The sequence below is a fragment of the Diprion similis genome, chromosome 2, assembly GCF_021155765.1.
Source record: "Diprion similis isolate iyDipSimi1 chromosome 2, iyDipSimi1.1, whole genome shotgun sequence".
Taxonomy (NCBI): Eukaryota; Metazoa; Arthropoda; class Insecta; order Hymenoptera; family Diprionidae; genus Diprion; species Diprion similis.
Window position 1 is genome coordinate 15,966,396 of NC_060106.1, and position 27,455 is coordinate 15,993,850.

General features: G+C 44.1%; 1 protein-coding gene across 3 annotated transcripts in view; it reads right to left on the reverse strand.

Moving 5' to 3' along the window:
• LOC124416673 (rho GTPase-activating protein 20-like) overlaps positions 1-27,455 on the reverse strand; it is a 153,256-nt gene that overhangs the window by 65,686 nt on the left and 60,115 nt on the right. Inside the window, exon 1 of one of the 3 annotated variants that reach the window (XM_046897950.1) lies at positions 9,160-9,723. The exons of the other annotated variants lie outside the window; for them this stretch is intronic. Within the exon in view, the coding sequence (XP_046753906.1) occupies positions 9,160-9,486 (327 nt within the window). The 5' untranslated portion in view covers positions 9,487-9,723. Of the gene's footprint in view, positions 1-9,159; positions 9,724-27,455 lie in introns of those variants that run through there. 3 annotated transcript variants of the gene reach the window in all.

Here is a 27,455-nt window from a genome sequence, read left to right on the forward strand (position 1 = left end):
AAATTAGCATTGAGCCTGCGTCGCGGACGCGCGGTTCTTTCCAGCGATTTTCAATAGTTTCCAAGCCTTTCCTCTGCCATCGGGACGTATAGCTGAATGGAATAGATAGACGGACAGATGGGGCAGATGTGCACAGGATTCTGTGACGACAATTTGCATTGAATAAGAGTTGAGCGCGCGCTGCGCGGTACCATGGCCAGAAGGATAGGATTTCGCGACAAAATTGTGAAAACTAGTATGCAAATATTTAATTTATTTCCTAGTTTTTTTTCTTCCTTCTTCATATTGTACGTGTAGATAATACATGGGGAAACAACGATTCCCGTATACCTACACGAACGCCTGATCGTCGCCGCTTATGCTCATGGCAAATAGCGCCGAGTCGCTTCAGCTGACTCAGGTAAGAGAACCGCGTATAAGAAATTGTCGGGAGAGAAAGAGAGAAAGAGAGAAAGAGAGAAGGAGGTGAGGCGGTGTAGTATACCTACGTCTCGCGACTTATCGCGTTGACGACGATGGCGACTGCGAAATAGGCTCAAGACTTGGGCGTGCGCGAGTATGACGCGCCCATGAATCAGAACCGGAACCTTTGGCATTCCACGACGACAAGTGTTTGACTCTTCCTCTACGGCCCTCGAAAGCGTTCAAAAGGCGTCGACTTCCATCATGGTAATTGTTGGATGGGTGACCGTTTGATGTAGCCAACACAGGAAGGAAGATCTTTCTTTGAAACGCTCCTCGTACGTATGCGGATAGAACTCGAGACATTATTTAATTTTTTTCCTTCTCTCACCTTTACGTTTCTTATAAGCCGTTACGTGAAATTGTTTTAAAAACGTACGTCACTCCCGCCGATTCAGGTAATTTTAAACGCTTATGTAACCCGCGGAAAGAACCTCGCAAAGCTGGCAATCGAGACGGTGCTGATCAAATGAGGTATTTCGTATGACTTTTTTTTTTTTTTGCTATAGGTATACAATACGTACATGCGATCGCTTTATACTGTTAAATTGGCAAAAATATATCACTTGGAGGTATATACACGGCTAGAAGAATCGGTAACCGCAATGTTGACTTGACGTTCGGTATAGGATTTATTGGCGTGTTTTGTCGTTCGCGTAAGAAAAACCTGCGTCATACGATCTACAATATAAAGGCGTTAACCCATCTCTCTGCACTTTTTGATACTTCAGTATATTCCTTATAACGAATCGAATTGAATTGAATTCTGCGAAATATATGTGGATAAAGACCGAATTTCTGGTTCTTGATTTCCAAGTCTTCCCGCAGGAAAGTGGCGAGGTGTTAAAGGAACTCAATGTTGAATCGATTAAGCATATTCCTCAGCCTATAAAAATGAATAATGATTCGAAGCCCCCCAAGTCCCATAATCAGCGGCTCGTGTCCACGTATGAGATGATCAAGCAATGGAGGAATCCACAATGCCATAAACGAGGATGACGACAGCACGTCGCCAGGTGCGACACGGCTGGTAGTGACAATCGGATTTATACAGGCCGTGTATAACGCGGGTTATAAACCAAGATGTATTTGTAGACAGTCGATAAGTTTGTAGAAATCGATAGTAATGCCGCAGCTGTCCGTGTGTCCGTACAGTATAGCTGACTTGCGGATATAGGACAGAGGGAATTAGTGCGCATTGAAAAGCTGCGAGCGCAGCGTGCTTCATTGGTCTCTCAGGAGGAGGAGGAGGGTGGGTGCAACGCTTCTCTCAGGTTTGGTGTATGTACGTTTTCCGACGTGTAACCAGGTACACCAGGTTACACCGCCTATTCCAAGATCAAGTTCCTCCTCGTCGAGATAGACTATAAATGGAATTACACGTAAACTCACGCGCAGGCATGTGAACACGAGGGCATCGGGACTGCGTAATGGCCGAGCACAGCATTGGACTGCAGGAATTTATACGTGTTCCTACCTAAACGAACAGGAGAACCGAGCTAGACGCCGTGCCGCTGGGCTGACCGTAACTTCAACACTTCCTAGTGGGGGAGACAATGGATCCTTGATTAGCAAAACACCGCTGGAGAGTAGCTCAACGCGTGCTCAATTATCAGCATCGCGGTCTGATCGGCGATGCTGCAAAAACTGGGATCATGGTGTAGTTATATAGTGGATAGGATGTATATTCGCCGTAGATTGAACGCGAGCGACGAAACTTTATCCGGTAACTATGACAGTGCAATCCGAATCACGAATTTACTCTCTATCGTTTCTCGAGTGACGTGCGATGTTCTCGATTATTGTTAACTTATACATCCGCGATAGAAAGTCGGCGTAAAAATTGAACCGGATTAGGTATACATAAGGTACATTCGCGATTCGATCGCTTGAGCCGGAATGCAAATGGCCAGAAAATGACGCATTCGTATATCGGACAAATTGTACCGAATGATTGGTATTCCGAGAATACGTCGCTGTTCGGAAAGTGGTAGGCGAAATTTCCAAAGACGTTATTTGTGTAACCTAACCTAACAGCTTGCTCACGTTTCGATCATGCTGACCCAAATTTTGTCACAGCCATTGTCGATTGTTCCTCCTCGTTTCTCTTCCCACTCGTAATCGTTGCCTCTATAGTTTTCATTCAATCTTAATAGAAACAATTTTTCGCCGAATCGAATCGTGCGGAGTTTACGGTGATTAGGTATTCCTATCATGCGATGTAGCTGGTTGTGTCTGTATCAAGAAACTACGAACTTCACCGCGATTTAGCTGGCTCGTTGTGAGCGCGGAATTACTGCCTGCGCCGTTAGTTAAGATTATAAGATTATGACGTTTCAAAAAAGCGATATCGCTGGATCGTAATGCCGCGATTGTGAACAACTAGGAGTAGATATACAGGTACTAAATAGTTATCCTCATAACTGGTCATGATTGAGTGCTTCAATTCTTCGTACTCTTCACTTTTCCATAGCAAACCTCGAGATAAGATGGTTTTCGCTGTAGGCATGTATAATAAATATCAAAATTAAAAAAAAAAACGCGCGTCAAAAACCGAGTTTGTCTGACTAACGCATAACGCTACAAGCGCACAGCCGGTGACCACGAAGTCAGAGGGCGTTGACATTAGCGGCAATTAGGTATAAAGAAGTCGGGTAAACTGGAAACTGGAAAGGGCTAATGTAGCGTCGTTAACTCCTCGCGGCTCGGTTTGGGTGAGATTCTTATTCTTCTTATTTTTTCTCTTCTTCTTCTTCTGCCGCGTCCCGTTGTCCCGTACCATCCGGCGTTTCCCCACATAGCCAGAGAAAACCTGACCCAGTACAATCGTCAACGGACTTGCGCTTGGCGCATGTATCTAACGCTCGGTTCGGTTCGTTGGATTCTCCGTCCATCGCTGTACAACAAGACGGCGGCGATTCAGGTGCAGTAAAAAGTCCAAGTGCATCTTCGTCCCCGTTTCTCGACTGGGGAGTAACTCGATACTCCCTCACCTGAGGCCACCACATAGCACATTACGCGTCGTAAACGTTACCAACATTACCAATCGAAACATCGAAGCAGCGAGGTCGACAGCTCGAACCTGTGCGTGCAGGGTGTGTAAAAACGAGAACTGGAAGATTTTCTTTCCACGTGCCGGAAAATACCAGGACATGACCACAGACGCGGCGACCTTTGTCCAGAAACAAAGGATCGACCTGAGCTCGTAGCAGAGTCGGCAAGGAGTTCTTCCACTCCAAAAGGCTGCGGGACTCCCGGGCAAAGATAGGCGGAGGTAAGGAAGGCCCACCTCGCTCGCTCCCTAACCCAGCCCAAGGAAAGAGCCTCAGTTTTATATGAGAATGGACGTATAGTGACAAAAAGGGCTTTGTGCCTGATTCACGAGACGGAGAGACAGACGGACAGACACTCGCTTGTGCGCCAAGTCTTCGTGGGCTTCGGTAACACCGCGTGAAACGTGCCTTCTCCTCCAGGGCATAACTTCCTACGACCGATAAGCTGCAGCAGCGGTGCCGCGATCCTCCGCATCACCGTGGTATAGTAGGTACCTGTAACACGTACGCCTGTAGATGCTAGATTCAGGCCAAACAAAAGAGAAACTGGGACTAGACGCGGAAGATTATTTCCTTTTTCATTTTCTTTTTCTCGTCTTTTAATTCTTCCTGACTAACTATTTTACCCAAACTCTTTGCTTGTACGCCAACAGTTTAGCATCGACGTCATCTCCTTGTGTTGTGTTGTTTTTTTTTTGTTTTTGTTTTTCTTTATTCTTCGTGGTTTTCATTTTGCTGTTGGTTGTTTCAATTCCGTCTACTTTTCTTCCACTTTTCTCTTTTCTTTTCTTTTCTTTTCCATTCGGTTTTGCTCTTGTCTTACAAACCGTCATTTGTTATCTCCCACTTTTGTACCAGTTGCTCCATCGATTAGACGATATCCAACGATCAGCAGCGCCGGCGACAACAACAACCGACCGCATTCCTTCGCCAACACCGAGAGTGAAATACAGAGATTAAGGGCATCGGTACGGATTAAATCTATATATGTATACTGTCATTATTTTACAAGCCAAATAAGAATTCGGTCATGCTCTGATTTGTTTTCGTTGTGATTTTTTTTTCTTCTTATTCTTTTCTACCTTCTTCAACGTTTTTGTCGTTTTAGTAATTGAAGTGTGTAATATAAAGCCAACGGATTGTTCTGCTCCGACCTTAAATTGGCACACTCAACACAATTTTAACACTGTTTTAAAGGAGTTCTGAAATATGAATGTGTTTTATTACTAATTAAAAAATCGCGAAACAACGATTTTTCCTCAGCATGAATAGTTACGATAACGTTACTAAACTTCAGGATAATAATTCTTCTTCGTAAACCTGTAAATTTCGATTTTTATTCGACGAATAAATTGATGCCTAATAAATGTTGGTGAATCATTACGCATACCTGCATCACAGTGCAACGGATGATTAATCAATGATCGGAAAGCGAAGAGGAAAAGAATGTCAAGTTCTTTGCGGTCGTCAGATCGTTCCGATGCTTACGGTGATGCACACGGGATATACGCAGTCGTGGCTGATATCGGTTTCGCTCATAACACCTACCGTTGAACGAACGAATACAGTATGGTGCAGGGTTACGCGCAACCGTAAGGAAGCAGCAAGGAGGCTCTATCCAGCCGGCTATGAATCGTGAAAAGGTGAAGCGCGACGAGGATGAGGCAGAGAAAGAAGGAGATGATGAAGAAGAAGAATAAGAAGAAGAAGAAGAAGCGAGCGGTTCCATAAATCTCAGGTAATCGAGCGAGGCGCGCGCGCGTTCATTTCGAGTTACCCGGGCGTGATTTGTGCCCCGGTCTGTTCGTAATTACGGGTGTATGGATTCGAGATATACTTACAGGTCGGACCTCGCAGCATCTCTCGACTCAGCGCTCTTATTAATTGCCGTATAGTTTCCCGTCCCAACGCCTCCCGGTCACCCGGGGGATAATATCCCAAGCATGCAGCGGCGCTTTTCCCCGTTGCAACGAGGAAGTAGATACATACCCCGCTGCGTCTAGCTCCGGTATCACTGCAATTTGCCACCCACCCTCGGGGTTTCGCGACCGAAGCCTTGAGACACCCGCTCGAGTCGAGTCGAGTCGAGTCGAGTCGAGTCGAGTCGATCGTCGAGCTCAACACAATCACCTGGGCAACTTGCTAACAAGTTGGAGTAACAGGTTACCACTTATTAACCGCTCCTCGACGCGATGCGATGCCTTCTCTCGTTATCGCCCAGTCATGGCACGGCATGGCATGGCATGGCATGGCAGCAGAAAGCCGGGCATCGCAGCACCGTCTGATGTATAATACGAATTGACGACGAAACGAAAGCGGGATCCTCCTCGGACACACGAGACCATCTTCGGCTTTCTTTCTCCCGAGGCTTAAATTCTCATGTATAAGGGGCACTGTTTCAATTGTGGAGAGAGAATTCCTACGAATGGCACCGTTTTATTACCGTAGCTGACCCGCCTAATTGAGGGTCTAATCAAGTAAAAGTTAAGATATGTCAGGCGTTTCCTTTCACAGCTATAAACACACGGTATCGTGGTAGGTATAGAGGTATGGATGTGTATGAGGTGGATATAAAGAAGAAGATTGTTGACGTGAGATGAATCGGAGGAATATAGCGTTAGGTTCTAACTGTAATCGCTTTGCAGGTTTGTTTCCGTTCCTTGAAAAAAAAAATTTACTCAATTTTCTTCTCAACTCGGTACGATTGTGCCCAAGAGATGTCTTGAAACTTGAAAGACCAGCTGTGAGCAATCGTGTAATGGATACCGTTCAGCTATTCAAAAATTCTTCATCCGTAAATATCGCAGTGCTTGAATTATACCTAAAGCTTCTACAGCTTTTTCTAAGATGTTTGATGTACCAACTCTGTGGCTTCACTGGCTCAGTATGATTTTATTTTGATAATATCTCCGGCGCTACCGGTCTCTCAAACTTCCATTTCGATATATTGGATGGGCAACGAGTCTGTTATAAAGTATGCGAGTATGTGCCGTGTCCATAAAGCGGCAACGGTGTTTAATACAGGGGACAACAACGAGCGGCGCTAGATTTCTTCACTTTCAGCTTCACTGAGCAGGACGAAGACTCTCTATTCGCTGTTTACTGTTATACACACAGCTCGGTAACAGACATACGAATACCCTGTTAGGTACATACACAGTACTCTATAAGTTTCTGCACTTCAATCCAAAGTGCATGATGAATAAACTCGACCAGTGAATAACGGATTTAAGGGATAAAGTCTCGAAGAGTTGGCCGAAATAGAGCGACCGATAGTGAAAATCGGCGCGCATAAGTTAAGCAACAAAAAGAATACGGAACGAAGTGTTCCGAGGACCACGAGGTACTCCGTCACTCGGTGACAACCGGTGACCTGAAAATTGAGTGAAAGCCGAGAAATGGGTATAAACTACAACATCGCGTTGTCAACGCACGACGTTGCGAGTCACGCGTTAAAGGTTAAAGCCAGGGACCTCGCGTGCACCGACATTACATGCTGTAATAGCGATACGACCTCGTCTCCGAGGAAATTAAGGACGCGCCATGTACTTCTGTGGCCTGTATGAACTCGTATTCGTTTGTTTCACGAACGAGATTGATGACGTCAACGTCCCGGAGTAATCTCTTCATGGAGATCAAGATTCATACGAACCACACGTGGTTCTATTCCAACAATAATAGTCTTTTAAAAAAAGTCTAATCGTTGTTGCGAAGAAGGTGAGGACAGCTTCTCGTTCTCGTTCCAGCACACTCGTAGACGACCACCCCATGCGCATTGCACTCCCCACCCTCCTATGACGCGTCTTTTCCTCATGACGCATTCACCTGGTCAATAAAAGATTTTCGTATCTCGTTCTTATAAGTTGATCTCCGGCATTCGGACCGGATCTAGTCCTTGGAAGCCGAAACGCGAGGTATCCTACCCGGTCAAAAGATTCTCCAGAGTTCTTTCTCTCTTTTTTCTCCTCGATTCTCTCCGTCTCTTTCTCTCTCTCCGCAGCTTCCCTTTCTCGCGTGCCCTAACCAAGAACCGAACGCAGCAGGCTCGCTGCACGCACACGGCTGGCAAATAACATAGGAATCTCTGCACCTCGACAAGCTTTCTCGTGTGTAACGGGGGCCGTTACAGCAGCGGCATTATCGTATCGGTGCCGAGTCGCAGAGTAAAAGTCGTATATCACCCGAAGCGATAATACGTCACTTCCGCGAGCACCGGACGGATCGGAACAGGCGTCGTTCCTGCGCTGTGCGGTACTGGATCGGTGACATTGCAGTGGAAACGTCAGTTGTGAAGAAGAAAAAAGAAGAAGAAAAATATCCATAGAAAGTACAGCAATACCGTCGACATGAACGATCGGTCGATAAAACGCGAACTGTTGCAGGAGTCGCAATTGAAAATGAGTCATTATTACAGATACCTACACCTGGGGAGAAGGATCAAGTGCAGTTGGAGTTGATCAAGCAAATGTTGCGGTCACGGCACAACCTCAATTAGCGAGCCAAGGTGCAAGGTATACATATATGCAATATACACGTGTGCATACTCGCACGTATAGTATGCAAGCTATAGTATAACTAGAGAAATAAGTCCGGTGAATAGAGGATATGAACACGGGATGTACTCTTCCAGATACGGTATACCCGACGTGTGTTCGTTTCAGTGTGCGTGCTTGTGAGCAGGGGAATGTGTACCTACCTACCTACCTACCTACCTCCGTAATAAGAATAATAAGCATAATTCTTGACGAGCATCGTGCCGTGGAGCCCTTTTTTTCGTATACACATGTTTACAGTTAAGATATTTTTCCCTGCGCAGTAGAAGGAACAGCAGAGCAACAGCAGCACCAGCAGCACGAACTCCTCCATTCTTATAAGGATAATGACTAGGGACAGCGGGTGTATGGATAGTACCTTATGCATGTTTCGTTGGTTTCTTCGGTGGGTACGCGGGTAACACCTACCGGAGTAAATTATACGATCCTTGCCTATGACTCGATGTTACAACAAATTTCCTTATACATGTCGGGAAGCTCTTTCAAACGGTAACACGTGTAACTCGCTGAGTGGTACTTCGTTCCCAGTGAAAAAGCTGAAAGGTTTTTGACTGTGTAGACTGTACACTTTTTCAATTTAAGATTATAAGCAGGTAAGTATCGGAGTTCGCATGAAATCGAATCAAAACTAAACGAGAAGCATTAGCACTGTGGAATTTAGAGAGAAGGAGTGAGTTTGCTCCGAAGGATCGTTCAAGTTCGCGTGTTTAGCCACGAGTTGTCGGGTTCCCGATTATTATACCCACATAGGTATACAACGCAACCGAAGCCCCGGTTTGATTCAGACTTTCGGAATGCCGAACCGTAGGACGAAGAAGAAGCAGAAGAAGACGAAGAAGAAGAAGCCCCGCGGGCGCGAAGTGCCGCCTTATATGGAAGGATTTCAACAGATATAGGTTTCACGTTGTATGTACATCGCGATGTAGGCAGGAAGGCAGGAAAGGCGCTTATCCCGCGATTAAAGAGCGCCGGAGCTTTCGGTCAGGGTGGAAATTCAGGTCAAATTATCGATCAATCCTAAGGGTGGTGATCGGAATAACTTCTTCTATCAAACCACCTGGTCCTAGACGCCAAAAGAAAGCAAGGCTCACCTCTTTCATGCCGTCGAGTCGTCCGAGGCTTTTGGTGCCCCTGAGGGGTGGAAAGGCGACCTCGTGCCAACCGGAAGCTGGTGATGCGACGGCATTTACGGGGGTGGCGCATGGCTGAGGTTCGCTTATGTTGAGTCCACGAGCCCGACTCTTGCTCTTGCGTTTGTCGAGTAGATGCTTGGCCCTCGACTTCCTGACCGGGGCTACCTCGTCCTCCGGATCGCTCTGCACTTCCCATCGGGACGGTGATTTGAAACGTCTTCTTGACGAGGTGGGCGACGTGACGGGTGACGTCAGCCGCTGTACCAAAGTACCGAACATAGTCATCCCGACGTTGAGTGATCCACGTTACCGGCGTAAACGGATCTCGCACCCTTTCGGCGATAATCGTGTCAACTGCTTATCGTCAACAGTCGAATTTCTCCTCATCCCGCAGCTCCATCATCACGTCACTTTCATCACTGCAGAGCTACGCCCGGTTCTTGGCTTTGAACCCTTATCGGAAAGATCCTTCTGCCAATGATTTATTACCGCAAAAGACACGCCTGCGATCCAACTCCAATCATGGCTTTCAATATCTGGTTTGTTCTAGATTGTTTTATTGAATGAATTCCATTGGTTCCAACAGCAAGTCGAACTCGATTTCTCGGAAATCGTTACGGGCAGATATTCGGTTCCTCGGCTGACGATCTTCGCTTCGTCCCGAATCCTGTCGCCCGCCTCACGCACGCCTCAAGCCCAATATCCGAGTTGCACTGTACTCGCGAGCACGTAATTAACACTTCACCGATCGACGTTACCCCGGCCCACTCTGCTGTTCTTCGACGATACGAATTATCGATCTCTGGAATGGTTTCCTTTTTAATTTCCCACTCCCCCGCTCCGTGTATTCCGATTACACCCAGTTTCCCCCCCAACTCACCGGGTATTACTTATTTATACACAGCGTAGAAATATACGCAGGTTCGCGTGATAACGAATCGTCGGGCGATTAATGTAATAATATTAATAATAATAATAATAATAATAATAACAATAGTAATATTATTTCTCTCTCTTTCTACTTTGGCGAAAAGTAAATACGTGGATATAAAACTTGACGCGGCGCGAGCTCCGAATGCGAAGATGGTCCAGCACTAATATCGGCCCGCTTATACGTATGCAGACGACATTTGGCACGCTCCCGGAGCGTCATACACGATCGCTGACTACGTACGGAATTCGACTGGTCGCCGAGAGACCGTGGCGGGCGAGCGACCGGTTGGCCTCGCTTAGCCGTCGACCGAGAAGCTCCGAACCTTAGCGATGAAGCCCGAACGTCTGCCCCTGGCCCCCCATTCCCGGACCCCACGGTCCCCCGGGTCGCCATAGTAACGAGACTTATTCTCCCTTGGGCCTTACATGCCCGTCTGCTCTGTGTGTATACCTTTATACACACCGGCAACCGCACCGGGTGCTGTTTCCCTTTCTCTCTTCATCTCTCTCTCTGTCTTTCTTTTTCTTTCTTTCTTTCATTCTTTTTCGGAGAGATCACAGAGCAGGGAATCTCTCTTAAATCTTTCTAATCTATAGAGATATTCGGTCACTCAACAACGCCCCGAATATTCAATTTACAATTATTTTTGACTCCTGGATACTGTCAATCAATCCTATTTTCTATTCACTTCAAAACTTCTTTTGATTTAAAGTTAGAAAAATTATAGTCAATCGACTCGTGAGCTTTTGAGCATTCGAATGAAATTACAAGCCATGCTGTGTTTCTTGTTGGAATGGTAACAATTTACTTGTATATTTAAAGAATTGAAGATTTATATCAGACTCGTCCTGTCGAAATTAACATTTTTGAAAAAATTTACAAACAAAAAAAAAAGAAAAAAAGTTATTAAAAGCAGCAACAAAAACGTCAATACACATTATGGTTGTAAGTTGTAGTATCTCGATGAAAAAATGTCTCAACAGGAGTGTATAACGACCCGTTAACTTTATTACGGTCGAGAAGCTGTTTATTGCAACGACTAGTGTTAATCGTTCAGTAAAACTAGCTGTTTTTATTAATTGAAACTCTTGCTTTTAGAAAATGAATAGTAAGAGGCGATTTCTGGGACCCGACGCGTGTCGAATCATCGGGCCATCCCAATGTCTCCGACATCCGGTCGGGCGTCGTGACAACGCGGTGATCACTTCCGTTATTACAGGCGTTAGTATAATGGATCCAGTGGTTGACTCAAGGTTATACAGCCCAGCTTTTCGGAGTATGCAAATTAAACACGGACTTTCAACCTTTTCCGCGGCTGAAGGCTGCAACTCGGAAGGCGAAAACGCGATAAATCGGAACGGGAGAATCGAGCCTCCGCTTGGGAATGCCCGTTCTGCAACCTCGAGGACATTAGCCGTGTAACGACGCAATACGCGAACCCGTTCCGCGTCCTGGGGTTCGCGAAGGACTCCATTCGGAGCTATTCTAGGCCGTCTATACGTGAACCTGGTCTCACCGCCATGCTCGGTTGGATATCGTACCCCTGGTAATTATTTATTGTTTGGGAGCGTAGCGGCAGCAGGAGCAGCAGCAGCAACAGCCCTAATGGGACCGTTACAGCGTCCGCAGGACGACGGAGGGGTTCGTTCGACTGCAGGACCTTTTCTTATATTTCCCTCCTTTCTTCCAGCGTCGTGCGTTTCTTCTCAAAGTCGAAATCGACTCGGCGATGGCTACTGAAAGACGCGTGTATATAATAGAACGCGTTGAAGAACTGCCTCTCGATGAGTATATGTGTAGTATATACGTACGTACATGTATATACACATATGTAGACGTGTATACAACAAGGTGACACGGCACTCCTGAGGGAAGAAAATCGATTTACCGTTCTGTACCGCGTGCCGTATAGGCTTGGTATCCTGGAATCCCGAACGAGCTGAAGAAGGTCAAAAATTCTTGCCAACTCGAATCGAGACGCGATCGTTTCTGATGATGATGCCCTCTTTTTATCACTTCTCAGATCTTCGCTCGCCACGGGAGGCAAACAATGTTCGCCAAGATTTCCATCCAACCTTCCTTCAGAGTCCGCAGGCGGGGAAACGAAATATGTTTTTTTCCACAATTTCTTTTTATTCTAGTTCCTTCGTCCAGCCAATTTAAAAACTATTATACACGACCACGAGGTCTGCCAAAAAGTTTGACCTCCGCTCAGAGAAGTGAAAAAAAAAAATAAATAAAAAATAAGAAAACAAAAAATCAAATATAGCGATGCAGACAGCGATGAATAGAATTTCGAATACTTAACGAGTTAGTCCAGACGCAGCATCGTGTTGCGATCGAACAACATGGCGCGGTGGAATGAAGTGATCGGGATATATTTTCGGTGAATTGTCGAACAATATCTAAGGCAGATCGAATGTCGTTCGGACTGTTGCTGAGATGCGTGCAATTATATTACGACGGCGCTTTCCCTTATTTTGGGAAATACGTCCTGAACGATTGGTCATTCCTTGGCAATTCGAGGCCACGGCTGAACGAGCCACTGATAAATCGGAATCCTTTGGTAGGTGCAGACTGAGGCGTAAAATTTATACATCGACGTGGCCGCCGGCGCTTCGGACCGAAATCTGTTTGAGCAGAGCCTGGACTTCTCTGTCTTCTGCAGTTCAAGCGTTGAAAATGAAACTTGAAGCAGACAGGCGCGTTTTTGTTCGGTTCGTGTAAAAGGGGCGCTTCTGCTCTCTGGCTTTACAGCGCTGACCTCACATATGCACTCGTCTACTCTTCTACAGCTTCTTCTTCTTCTCCTCCTCTTTCTTCTTCTTCCTCTGCTTTTTCTTATTCTTGTTCCACGGACACTGCGCGGTTCATTTTTATTCTTATTTCATCCTTTTCTGTCTAGGAAGACAATGTATATGCTCTCTTTCATGACCCCTCCAGAGAGCATGTGGCTACCATGTGCATGATACACGAGTTATATTCACCGTGTCTGAATGAACCGTAAATAAAGTATATTAAAGCGACTAGCTCATCTATCGACCGTAGACCAAGCTTTGAAAAGTGTACGCTTAAGAGTTTAAACAGTTTAAAGACAATGATTTGTTACAGAAATAAAAAAAATCATTACCCGACGCAGCAGACGACGTGCCGCAACTGAGCTTCACTGAACATTCATGGTTAATAAATTATCCGTGAAAAATACAACCGTATCTCCCTTAGCTATTCCCCTCTAAACGGTGCGTGCAAACTTGTCTGCAATCCATTCTTGCACGAAAAAGAGCACCAAGAATACAAGTATAATACCGTGTCGAGCAAAAACTCAGGTCGCACGTATTCTCGTTCACTGAAATTGTAGATAAAATCTCTATAATTACGGTTGGAAAAAGACTTTGTAATAGCACAAACAGCATAAACTTCGTTACGGAAATCCCGTTTCGCAGCAATTTGGTATTATATAGATATGAGAGTTGTAGGCGCCGCAGGAACTTGCAGAGTGTAAGAAGAGGAATTATAGCAACGGAAAGTGGGTCAGAAGGACTTTGTCAAGAGTAAGTATTTAGACTCGACGTACACCTGCAACTGATGCGTCTCCAATCGAGATGGTCTTACAACGCCGGCGTTCGCAGCAATCTGGTTGCATTACGTATACCCTGAACCGAAGGGAAGAGAGGATAGGTGACCGAGCGCATGCCAAAGCGGGACCAAAGTGTGCCAGCAGCACGATATCGCGCCGCGCGTTGCATTCGAATCGAGGAAATTGCGGTGCATATAGCATATGTATAACTGATTTTTATTTAAGATGAACAGAGAAACAGAGAAACGCGCGTATACCCGATCGTTTTATCCTCAATCAGATTTCACTCAGCGCGCCTACATGCAATGTCGTTGTTTACGTTCAAGATCTATCTCCGCAAACGCGGTCTCGGCTTGCTAGTGGCTGCAAGATCAAGCCTAGAATATTACAGAGACACGCCCATCGCAGGGTAACCTGCTGCACCGCGTGCCCTCCAGCGTCACCTCGTTAAATACATCCAGCACTCTTAATTCATCCGAAGGTCTGTGAGATGCGGCTAGGAATCTTCATTTTTCAACCTCTCGGCTAAGTCGTTGGGGGACTTGCGCAATGCGCAGCAACTGTACACTTTGCCAACTTTAATTGCTAATTATACTACCTCTACGGTATTAATTAACTTTCGTTTATGCGCATTGGTATGAGAGGAAATTGAACGAAACACGTCAACGCTGCATGCGCAATGTTACGTGTGCACCTAATTACTTCATCGACGACCTTGTCGAGCCGCCGATATTCGCGTCTCACTGATTGATGGTGATGAGTTTTATTAGCCGTTATTAGTACCCGTGAAAAGGACGGATTGTAGGTATATGCGGAAATTGAACGGCGTTACATGATGGTCATGAAGGTACGATATTGTTTATCGTTTCGATTCTCTTCGCGAGAAGCCACGCCTTTTGTAATTTTCATCCAAGTTTTGAAAAATTTTTCAAAGAATACCCAACAAACCGAGATTAATGAAATCAATAAATGAAAGTCGGTAATGAAATGTTAAATTTTTCCAAACGGTTGAAAAAAGATGAAAAATTTGATCAGCATTCCTACGCAAGAGGAAAAGTTGATCGTTAATGCCCGTATGAGGCATCGAATAAAAATCGAACGTGAAATTGGAAACGAGAGTTTCACGTGCAGCAACAAAAATATACCGCATGCTCAAGAGACGACTAAGTGCGTGCACAAGAGCCGCAAACTCGGTGTAGCTACTGCCCTGGTTACGGTGCTCGGTGAGCCCTGAACAGCTGGTCCATTGTTTGCGGTAATATTAAGAGACCCAGCCCATGCTAAGGTTCGTTTCTATTTACTCAGTCCTGTCTGGAGTTCGTGTTCACCGCTCGCAATACTACAAGTTAAACATTTGACATTTCGTACGACTTTATTTGAAAGCTGTTATTTTAACGGTAAAAATAAACAATAGAGCAGAAACGACCTTTGAGACACGGTGAAACGGCACGTACCTTAAACACCGTGATCCCCATCAATTTCGCACAATTTCCGCGGACATTATAGCAATTCACTAGCCAAAAATATACGCCTCTGCAGCAGGAATGACCGAAGAGCGTCATGAATTGTATAGGTATAATATAATCGCCGAGGAAATTAGCTTTCGCGTTGCGGAGTATGTGTAACAGATAAATCTGGACGAGTATCCACGTATAGGAGTGTGTGTAATACATGTAACGTAATGCCTGTAGGTGCATATTTTCGGCATAAATAATTCATTCGCAAAAATAATCGAGACAGAGGCGGAGCAGAGACTGCTTCAACGGCTCGAGAAGTTGTCCCCGTGGGACAGCGGCTGCGCTGCGCTGCGCTGCGCTACGCTGTGCTGGGCTGGGCTGCACCATCGGGCGCATAAAGCGAAGCTTTCACTGGAGAAAAGCTGACGGACAGGCTAAAGGCCGCAGCGGCAGCCGGCGGACCACCGCATCGAAGACTTCGCCCGGAGCTCCTTGGCCGCACCTTGGCTTCCATGCGTCGCAGCTTCGGGTGGACGTCGTCGAATATGAGGATGAATTTTGCTCACGCGGTCCCGGTAAGGAGGACCATTTCTGTGTATAGAAAGTGTCCATAAAGTAGAGGGAAATTAAGGTGGCGTTGCTGTGTGTAGCGAAGGTTCTAGAAAAGCGCGAATCGGATTGCGCCCTGATTGCTTAGCACCAATTACATTTCAACCCTTATTGTTCTGGCGACCTGTTGAACCGCTATTTCTCGCTTTTGGGTGGATACTTTTTGGGTTGAAAACCCACATGAGATGCTTCTCCTTGTCTAAACCCTTCATAGGTTGTCGTTTACGCACTTCGGAAATGGGCTGCGTATCTAACCTAAGGGAAGGACGTGCAGGATGCTGACGGTGCCTGCGAAGAGAAGGATGCCAGGGGAGAAATCTCTTCGACTTTTACCGTCCTCACTGCGGGCAGTAGGTATACGTGCGTACATATAGTGCACGAAAGGCTTGTGAATGAGCTACGTGGTCTTCAACCGCCGTCTGGTCGTTCCTTCTAATTAATATCCAATACGTTTGACGGTTAATCGCCAATTAAGAAGGACTATAGTGATAGTGCAAGCCCCGTGCAGCATGCGGTGTAACTGGGTATAATAATGCATAAAGCAATCAGCCGCAGTGCAGAAGAGCATGATTGCGAGGTGGAAAATACGGAAACTTTTACAAGAGGAGAAACTGAAACAACCTACGTTGGATTCAGTGCCTCTATAATAAGCATTATACCCATATGTATATGTGTATGTATGTATATACCGGCAGCCATAGCTTTGGGGTGTAAATTAAATAGCGCCGATGATATATCGGCTTACTCGAATGAATTTATGGCTTCCCGAACGAGACACCCTTAGACCTGCAATTCCATATAGTGGGTCACTGCTATACGGTTGTAGTTTTCTTTCGGACACGGATTTTCGTGCGTACGAGCTTGTGAAAAATTCATGTCGACCTGGGCTAAACAGCTTTGATGTTATTGGATGTTCTGGGAACACATAACTGTGTAATTCGAAAGTTAAACGTCAAAATGACTGTCCCTATTTTTTAGCATCAAATTAGTTTGCATAAAAGAGTAATTGATGGACATCGATAGCATTCTGCAATTAGCGTGCGTTTTGAAATTAGCAAAACTATATCGTGTCTATCTTTTCATTAGTCTCTTTTTCTTCTATGGTTCAGTTAATTTGAGTGAGTTTTATACTTTATAATACTTGATAAAATTAATTTTCCTACATGACTAAGACGCGTTTTTTTTTTACGATCAAAAAGAAATTACCAAGTCTCAAAAAAGTTGACGAGAATATTTCTACATCAATCTAATTCCTTTCTATCTTTGTAGGAGAGTGGTTATTATATACACACTTTCGAACTAATGTAAAATTCAACGTTCAGCAATTGATATACATTGGAAAGTTGTTTAATTTTTGAAATCTACTACGTATTTACATTTTATTATTGAAATGAAGATCTTTTCCCGATCGACGAGTAGATTATTATTCGTATTTTAACTTTTTTTTTTCTTGTTCGACAGAATTATTTACATAAATTAGTAATAAAGAAGAAATCAAATCAAACGAAACGAAAGTTTTGTACTGGATTAAACATCAACGGGTCACTTAGTCTGAGTATTGAAACAACCGATATTATCAGTATAAACGAGTATCAACTGGAAATCACATTTTACGAATATTCAAATCCTCTCACCTGAATTTTAGTTCATGAAACCTTTTGTGATTAAATTTCCAACGGTGCGGAAGCGTAATTGGTCTGTGCAATTTTTTCAGACTTCAACACCAATTAACCACAGGAAGTTCTCCAAAAAGCAAAAGTAATTCGATATTTCGCTCAGTTTATTTACGACGTAACAGAAAATTCTCGCGCTTAGACTCTCTATAAATACGTATAAAATGTTCGCACATAAAACCTGCACTTCCTACCTATAATCCGAAGGTATGACCCAGTTGATAACTGTGCAGGTAGAACTTTTTTTTCTGAAAAAGCCTACCTGCGTTACACGACTTCTAATCAGCAGGTATAAACTCAGCGAATTGTAACGAAACCAGGAAGCCGAGAAGATTTCAATATCAGTGAATATGACGACTACAGTCAGATGCAATGCATGGCGGCGTGTGTCTCGTAGGTGCGCGTTAACAGAACGCAGGGCTTAATACAGGTATGAGGAACGAGTTACGAGGTGCGGGTTTCTCCTCCCGACACCGCGAGGCGAGTCGGCGGAGTTTGAGAGCGAAGATAACAGTTATCGCCGACGATAGATCGGAATTAGAAAAACAGGGTTACAAGTTCTCGAGGACAAGAAGAGAAAGGGACGTCTGATATGATACGAGTGTATATATATATTTATATATATTTATATATATGTATACGTATATGTATAAGGTAAAGACTTCGATAGATGAAAGTGAATCAAGCCGCGCCACCGGAGGATCTGTGAAGAGAAATTGACTCGATATTGAATTCAGCCGGTAATGTCTAATGCACTCCGAATGCATTCGAGAGGTGTTTTACAGTCTTACTATGTCTATAGTGCTACAGTTACAGCTAGCCTCATTAGACCGTGGAAGGTTGCACTCGATGCGCTTTGCCACGTAGGTACAACTTCTGCACATGATAATCGAACCTGTATTTATGTGAGCCACAAGGTTTCGATAAATGGAAAATTATTAACGTGCGAATGCGTTCATTTGAATGAATTTCGTTTCTTGATCGTTAGGTTCAATTAATACCAACCTAATTTCACCAGCTTTATTCAAAAATGACTTTTAAAATGCGACTGAGATTCCGATGATCTGTTTGAAAAACTACACAAGTAAGTGCGTATATACGGTTCGAATGCTGACGGACAGCCATGACTGCACAGCTTCAAAGTGAAATGAATTCGAGTATATGAGCTCGCCGTAATCATAAACCACATAACTTTTTATCTAAAAACATTTTTCTACGTTACCGTTAACAAGTAAAATATTTGGAATAAAGTATTCCAACGGTAAATCGTTGTGGCGTTGTAGGTACATTATACACGAATACAATGTATATGTATACGTATACACATATCATATCTTGCACCATTACGTCAAAACCAGAAATGTGGTCAGAGAATTTGGTCACCACCGCAATTTAAACGGTCGAACATATCTCAAATCGTATACCAGTTTTCCACTGACCGTTGAAAATTCGTCAAATTATTAGGTGATTATACATTCCGATATAGAAAGTCTCTCTGATATATTTCTTTTCCACGATTTTAGGCAAAGTGAAGTATCTAAAAAGGAACATAAGGAAGTTGAAGGTGAATTGTTTTCGTGACATTTCACAGCCAGTGTATTTCTCGTCTTTTTACATTTGGCAAGTGAAAGAACGTCGCAGAATCCGATTTCGGTAATTCCTTCAAGACATGCGTTCCTCTGATTTCCACTCAGCTTTTCCGGACGGGATAGTGTCAATATCATCGCAGGAAGGTTAGATTCCATCACCCTGCACACACACACACACACACACACACGCGCGCGCGCATTGTAATATCATCCAGACAAAACGCAAACACATCGTTGATGATCCCTGACCGTAAATCGTAACGTCCGTGCACGACATTCATCGGAATTTCGCCCACCTCAACTTCCTGTGTCCTAAAACGCGAATCTCCGTTCTTGGAAGCGATCGCCCTGCAACCGACGACCGGTGCACGGATGACTCAGTGAACCGGTGAAGTCTCGCCGGTGGTATCGTGGTCAATGCAGCGTGCAGTTTCACGGCGAACCTGCAGGTACGAGGCGTGCAAATACAGCCAAACCATCGTCGTGGAAGTTGTCGGTGAGGAGAGGAGAGGAGAGGAGAGGAGAGGAGATAACCGCGAACGAGAAGAAGAGTCGAAGAGAGTGCGTCGCCCTCTAGGCTTGTGCAGTGCGTAGGGAGCCTCGTCATATCAACGTAAGGCCGTGCAATGCGTACGCGGTAGCGAGACGAAGACGGAGACGAGGAGACCGATGCCTGAGTGACGTGCAGGAGAGAAGAGGAGAAGAGAAGAGAAGAGAAGAGGAGAGGAGAGGAGAGGAGGGAACGGGGAGCACCAGCAAAATGCGAAACAATGCAGACCCTCGCGTGAACGTACCCACGGCAAACCGAACAAAAGGAAGACGGGGATACACGCTGGACCTGGAGGGTGGGAGTCGTCCCGACGCGGAGGATCCGATACGCGACTCGAACGCGACCTCCTCCGCGTCGAAACTCGTCCTTTCGTCATTTTTTTTCAACACTTTTTACCTAGTTATTAAAGATTTTGCGCAAACCTTTAAGCGCGATGCGGGCGAAGTTGAATTGATTTGAATTAGAGAGAAATTGGACGTGATCATCCGCTGTGTTGTGTATTACACATAATATAGAATGCGAAAGTGATGCGGGCTTAGATTCGACTGCAAACTTTATTTCAATGTCGGTTCAGTCACGATCTATTACCCACGCCTAAGCATGGAAAAAACGAATTCTTGAAGTAGATAAAAATTTTCGGGTGATATCTGTCGATTTTTATAACGAGATGAAGAATTATTTTCCCTATATCAGATGATAGAATATATTCGATAAGTAGTTTGAAAAGAAACATTATATGCCTGCAGTGTTGCGTTTTCAGAAAGTTATACAAAATTTATACACAGTGATGTCGTTATACATATATATATATATATATATATATATATATATATATATTATGCCGCTCTCCATTTGGAGAAATTTAATGTATGGATGGGAAAAATTATAAAAAAACTAGTTTCTTGTCACTTTCAGGTTAATTAATTGAGCCAGTATTTCGGTAGAAAGTGGTACAAATTGATTTTTCAATTTCATTTCATATATATACATGTTATACATGTATACGCGTCGTGTAGACATACACATAAGATTTCTATAATTAATTTCTATAATTAATGTCCCGATGTTGAAGAAATGATTTTTTATCCTTTTCCCAAATCGCCACAACTGCAGCTGACCATCCGCTTTCCGAAATCGAAAAATCAGTTAAAACGAGCATAAAAAGTCTTTCACTTTCACAAACTTGGGCTAGGCTTCGAAATTAATTTATTTCAGTACAATTACTCATAGCCTCGTGCTATGCATCGTGGCCTATATTCGCGATGAAATCAAGGAAGAAGAACATACCCGAGATGAGAGAAATACTTCTGGGGTATAAATCGGAGGAGAGGAGGCAAAAATGAAATATTAAGATTCGGAAGAAATGGCTACATCGCGACAATAATCGAACGAAGGGGTGCCGGGGGCGTGCACGTAATATGACAGGGTATGTAGCCACAGCGAGTTAACGAACATACAGACGATACAACGTTGTCCAAGAGATTTGAAACGGTGAATCTAGGCAGCAGGCAGCGAGAGAGGGGCATGGCAGTTAATAGTAATGGAATCTAAATTGCGAATTATGATAGTCGTAAACTTCTGCTGATTATCCACGCGTTCTCCATTATCCGTTTCTACCACAGAGTCATGAGGCTGCGCTGCGGTTCGGCTGGTGCACCGTAGTAGGACCGATATCTCCGAGTTTAATCTGAGCTGAGGCGAACCGTTACTAAGCTAGAATTCCCTCGAAAACTCGACTCCTCGAGTACGACGATCCTGGCTGCCCTGTATACCAAATTTCCGGTGGAACACCCGCGCGTCAAACGTGTCACCGATTTGACGCAGCGTTGGGTACACGAGCTGTTTCACCCGAACGATCAATAGGAGGAAGAGGATACGAGCGACGTTCGTGTCGTACGATGACGGATGAGTAAGATATTCAGTCCTCAGGATGCGTCGTTTGGTCTGGTCTAGTCTAGTCTAGTCTAGTCTAGTCTAGTCTAGCCTAGCCTAGTCTAGTTTCAGGGAAATTCGAAAGCTCCGATCAGTGTCGAATTATCCACGGACTCCCGCACTCGTGATCAAGAGTGAAGCTGAAGGAGATGAGGCCGATCGTATCGACACCCTGCCACGATCTCGGTGCAACAGACTCCTGCATGATGCACTCGGTGTCACGCGTTAGATATCATCACCTCGAGCTCCGTTGCGTCCGATTGATTACAGAACACTGATTGTAACGCGATGTATGAGGGCCAGCCTATAGAGAGAGAGAGAGAGAGAGAGAGAGAGATCTCCGTTATAATCCTAGAAGAGAACAGCTTGCGTGGTTACGAAACTGTTCTTCCAAGGAACGAGTGTCGAGAGACCTGAACCGCGGTTAGACAAATTAGCGCGCGGCGGTATAGCCTCGATTTTCCAAATTTTCCGGAAATACCGCACCGCAAAGTAACGAAGATGCATCGCAATTTTCCGAGGTAAGAAACTCGCGGAAATACTTCGCGCCTGCTGCAGTTCCGCAATTATCGTAATTAATTTCTAAGACAAGCGACGTGTCTGAAGATCTCGCTGCCTGTGTATTTAATTGCCTTGACGATGGTGAAGTAGCACCAGCAGCACATGTGATGCAGTCAGTTGACGGCATCATGCATCTCGGTACCGAACCGACCGACGACGACGATGAGAGCTTTCTCCACGACGTGACGCGACGCGACTCCTGAGTGTGACGTGCTGCACGCTTCTGATTCTGAGCTGGATCCATCGGCTACTATACACTGCACTTTACAATATTTCGTGTATATATGTATATGTATATGTATTTCTTAACGACGATCTAGATATTACATCCTGTGGGGAGGATTATAAGAACTCTATTTACTGATATAACGGAAAATCGGGTCGAGTTCACCGTTATACATGCATGGGGAGACGATACCGATCTATCGTCGAACACCAATAATTATACACGTTGTATATTATATCTTTACGTTAATCGTTCGCGATCGGTAATATATTACCTATTACTCCAGGCCTTATGACAATCGAATCGTTTAAGCTGATTTGGGTCACAACTATCAACTATCAATTGAAAAATAGAAATATTCCAATACCTATACTTCGAATTATTTTGTCGTTCAAAGTCTCTTTTATCTAGTAGAATAGATACGGATCCTATTTTTTTTTTTGTCATATTGAGGATTCTTCGTAAAATAACATCCGGTTTCATGATTAGAAGAACGAAAACAAAAATTATCATCCCGCCGGTAATACGGTTTCGGTTTCATGTTTCTTTTTTTCTTTTTTTTTTATCGTTAACCGTGATAAGTTCCATAGCTTAATAACATTTCGTCGAAGTAATAATATAAAGACCGAGCAAAATATCTTCGGCATTATCACGTCTACAAGAATCGGCAATTAGGTAGCGATGCGAGGACAAATTATCTTTAAGAGAATATAATAACATCTCAAGTATTTATACATATACAGGAAACGATGATAACCCTCATACATGTACCTACGTGTTGTTTTAGGTACGTACACAAAAGCGGTTCGCTGAGAAAAGCTCCAGAGTTCTGCGTCATCGCCGTGCGACTCTCTCGTTTCTTTCACTGTTTGCGATATTTTTATCACCTGTTGTAAACGGTGATGAATAAGTAGCTATATTGTTAGTCAGCCATTATCATCGGCGTGATTATTAATATCTTGCAACGCTCTTCTGACGCAACTTGCCGTCGTTAGTAGCCGCCATGCACGTACATGCTTTCTGACGTACGTCGTGTCGCTCAATTACCGATCAAAATTTGCGGTTTAAAACGAGCCGTTGCAAAACAAATAATTTTCCATCAGGATTACGCAACGCGTGACATGTTCGGCTGAATTCGATCGACGCAAATGCTCGTAGACTGCAGACGAGAGGCGATTGATTTGCTCGGCGCTGTCACCGCGCATGACTGATCGTTAGTTTTCCACCGTCGTCGAACGGTTCGTTTCATTTTAAATGCACGATTTTGCAAACGAATTTAAATTCCCTCGATTCGAGCGACCGAGTCCTGCACGACTCGTCGGTATTTCGCCATTATTTTTACGATTTTTTTTCCGTCTCGGCAAGTCGTTACACAGTGATTTACGAGACGTTACAGCAATGACAATTTAGATCGTCGGGGTGTCCAAATCTGTACATTTATACTCCCGAGTGATAAATACCATATGTTAATAAAACAACCGGATGCGAAATGTATTTCACATTTATTTGTAGTTTTCACTTTTGTAAAAATGATGCTCTCCGCAACTTTTACCGCAGATATCATACGTCGTATAGGTATAGGTATGTGTGTCGCGGTGATGCATAATTACCGTAAGACCGTTTTGGTTTACAAGATAAGCATTTTTCTCTTTCTCTTCCCCTCGTTTCCCAAAACTGCAAGCATAATTCATCTAGTCACGAAGATAAATGAGCTTAAGACGGTCGAATTTATTCAAGAGAAAGTATATATAACAAGGTAACCTGTACATATATTATGATAAAATTTACATGCACAAGTGCAAGTTGTAAGAATTAAAAATGTCCAAACGAAAGCAAAGTAGTTAATTAAAGAAGGATAAGAAAATTTCAACAAGTTTATAATCCGAGTAAAAGTAGGTGTGAAGATTTAATCATGTGTGTCAGAACGAACGGCATAAGGTATGTATATTAGAAATGCATACGAGTGACAATAAACGGCAACCAACGGGGGTGTCTCTTTTATTACGTTACACGGTGTCCGGAGATAGGATCGAGGAGAAATTCCTCGTAAATCGAACCGAGTCCAAAGGTGCAGCAGCGTGCAGCGGGTAAGCCACGCGGCTCGGCGTGTTGCACAAACAGAACTAGGCACTCGTAATGGAATTCGTTTGTGTACATGAAATCCGACTAAACGTAGAGCTTCGAGTGACACGCGCTGCGGATGGATATTTGTCGTTTTGTGAGTCTCCAGTCAGCGTCCGTCAGTCTGACCGGCTGTTGGACAGGTTAGATTTAGAATTAGAATTCGAATTAGAATTAGAATAAGGATTAGTTTCGGCTGACCCCGCGGCTCGCGGTCGTAGAAAATATTAGATCCCGCGGCAATTATCTCGTCCGAGAAAGAGATGAAAGAATCTGGGGTAAGAGAGAAGAAGAAGAAAAAGAAATGAACAAAAAAAAAAGAAAAAAAAGAAACTGGCAGAAAACGAAAGGACGTCTACCTACCTACCTACCTCGAAGCCGGCCACCGGGGTTGAGCCTTTCCGTCTTTCTTTCGCCCGGGTGATATTATCATACGCGTGCAGTGGTCATAAATGCGATTTACTTATACAACAGCTACCGCGGCGTATGATTTACTCTCTGGAAAGAGCCGCGTGGCTCATACATATCCATACATACGTACATATATACCTACATACGCATGTATTAAAATACCATGTGTGTATTCGCTTTCCATAAAAATTGCTTCTCAAGATTTTGACAGGCGTGTCCCTATGGGTAGATATGTATAATAAAAATATTAACACGTGTATTATAATATAATATCGCAAAGGCTGACTCTCTCTCTCTCTCTCTCTCTCTCTCTTTCTTGCGCCGACATTCGTGACCGCAGGTGTAAAGTTGTAGAAGCGTTGTAAGGAAATCCTCGCGGCCCGGTGCATTAAAAATAATCGATCATGAAAATGCATATTTCGAAAGTCAGAGGTGAAGGGAGGAAGAAGCCTCTTCTCTCCGCGTCTCGACTCGACTACGCGGACGCGTTCTTGCCGCAGTTAATTGGCGTCGTCCGCGCGCGGCCGCAGATTCCTCGAAGAATTCTTTCCGCGGCGAAGTGTATCTCAGCTCGAGGCAGGTATAACCCTCTATCCTGCAAGACCGTTTCAAAAGTAAAAGTAACCCGCAGCAACAGCGGCAACAGCAGCCGCCTTGACAAACCGCGATGTAGGTAACAAACTCGCTCGAAAATTCTCGCAACAGTCCGAGAATCGAGTCACAGCACAGGGCCACTCACCGAGTATAATTAGCAATTAAGTGCATCAGCCCGAGTCGAGAAGAAGCTGGATCGCCGCGTTGACACGTCGCTACGAAGCTTTTGACGATTCCCTTCTTCTCCTACTCCGTATACTAGGTACAGGTCGGTAGAGAATTCGCGTCGCGTCCTCTTCGTCTGTAATTCTCAACATCTCATCACTCTTCTTCTTCTTCACTCGTTGCACATGCAGGCTATTCCGACAGGGTGCAGATAGAAAGAAGACACTAGCAATCCACCTCGCCTGTAAGACACAGACATTCGTGCGGGTGTCCGCATGCATGCTCGTAAATAAGGTGTAACAATATGCGCGAGCTAGTATAATAACACCATCGTATTAATGCCAACAACGGAATCGGTATGCACGTTAATACGAGAAGTCATATCTGACGGTGGCAGCGATCGGGTTGAATCTGCAACTCAATACCGACGTCGCGGCGGCGAGTTTCTTTCGATTAAGTCTTGTCCCCCGATATGGTCTAAATCTCTTATGCCTCTGGTATAAACCCGACAAGATAATACCCGCCATAACCAGATTACAAGGTGAGCGTTGGACAAACTCCGTCGAGTTGGCCGAAGTCAGTATCTTGTTTCGTCGACGAATTTCTCCGTCAGCTGATACAAAATTAAAGAGAATTCATATATGGCTAATTAGAGAGTTCGCCTCTGATCAGGCAAGAATTTTGTTTTAAAATCCAAGAATATACATGTAACTGTGCCACTGTATAGTATATACGGTACTAAGACGCGATAGTGCTGCGGAGTCTGGATTAATTTATGCAGTTCTAAAACCGTCCGACTCGGCACTGTAATGATCGCGAACAACGTCGTTAAGATCTCGGAGATTCGTGGATGCGAAAAGAAATAATCAACGCGACGCCTGCTAGACCCGGAGGAATTTTTTTTTTTTCACTTTATTGTTTTATCACCTCCTACTTGGGTGTGTGGTGTTCGTTTATTTCCTTTCATTAATTGATTAATTAATTCATTTTATATTATACTTTTTGTTTTGCTCATGACAGTTGGAGTGGTAGATAAATTTTTAACCCGCACCTAAACATCGAGGCGCGCCGATTTAAAATTGAATCAATTGAAATTGGCCGCGGTTCTCAAATCGTTGTACTAATTAATCAAGAGTTCAAGTCAGTCTGTACTCCAATGCCAAGACTCGTATTAATACCAAGATAAAAGATAGCGATGAAAACGTCGTTCGTTTACCTTCTCGGCGGTGGAGAAGGTGCTTGGCTGAGACTATTGCTCAAACGGAAGTGAATGCCACGTGCTTGAGCCCGTCTCAAATTTGAAAACGAATTTAAAACTGAAATCGGATTAGATTTTTGTACCACCGGAGTTTGGGATCGACAGTAAATAACGCGATATTATTTTTCTAATTTGTCTACGCCCCCGAATATTCTCCTGCTGTTTTTTCATCGAGAGATTTTCGAAACCCGATATACGATTTACACACCCGTTGCAGCCAGAAGCGAGTGATTAATTGATTCAAATATTTTCAACAAACCACGGCAATCACTTTATTTATGCATTTACATATCCTTCAAGGAAATATCTGTATTTGCTTAAAAAAGAAAAAAAAATGCTGCAAGGTATTATGTTACGTGTGTGGATGGCGCAAGACATTAGAATTAGAATGTATACTTGTAGCCACAAACTGTGTGAATGTGAGCGTTCTATACCTTTCAAGAATCGGATTGAAAAAAGAAACCTACACGTCTTGATAACTGACAGTAAGCCAAAGCATATTACGGATAAACAGAAAATTCAATTTTCTTACACTCAAGCGTGACGATTCCTTTCTACTTTACTTTCGGAACGTCGATATAATATCAAGACGACGTT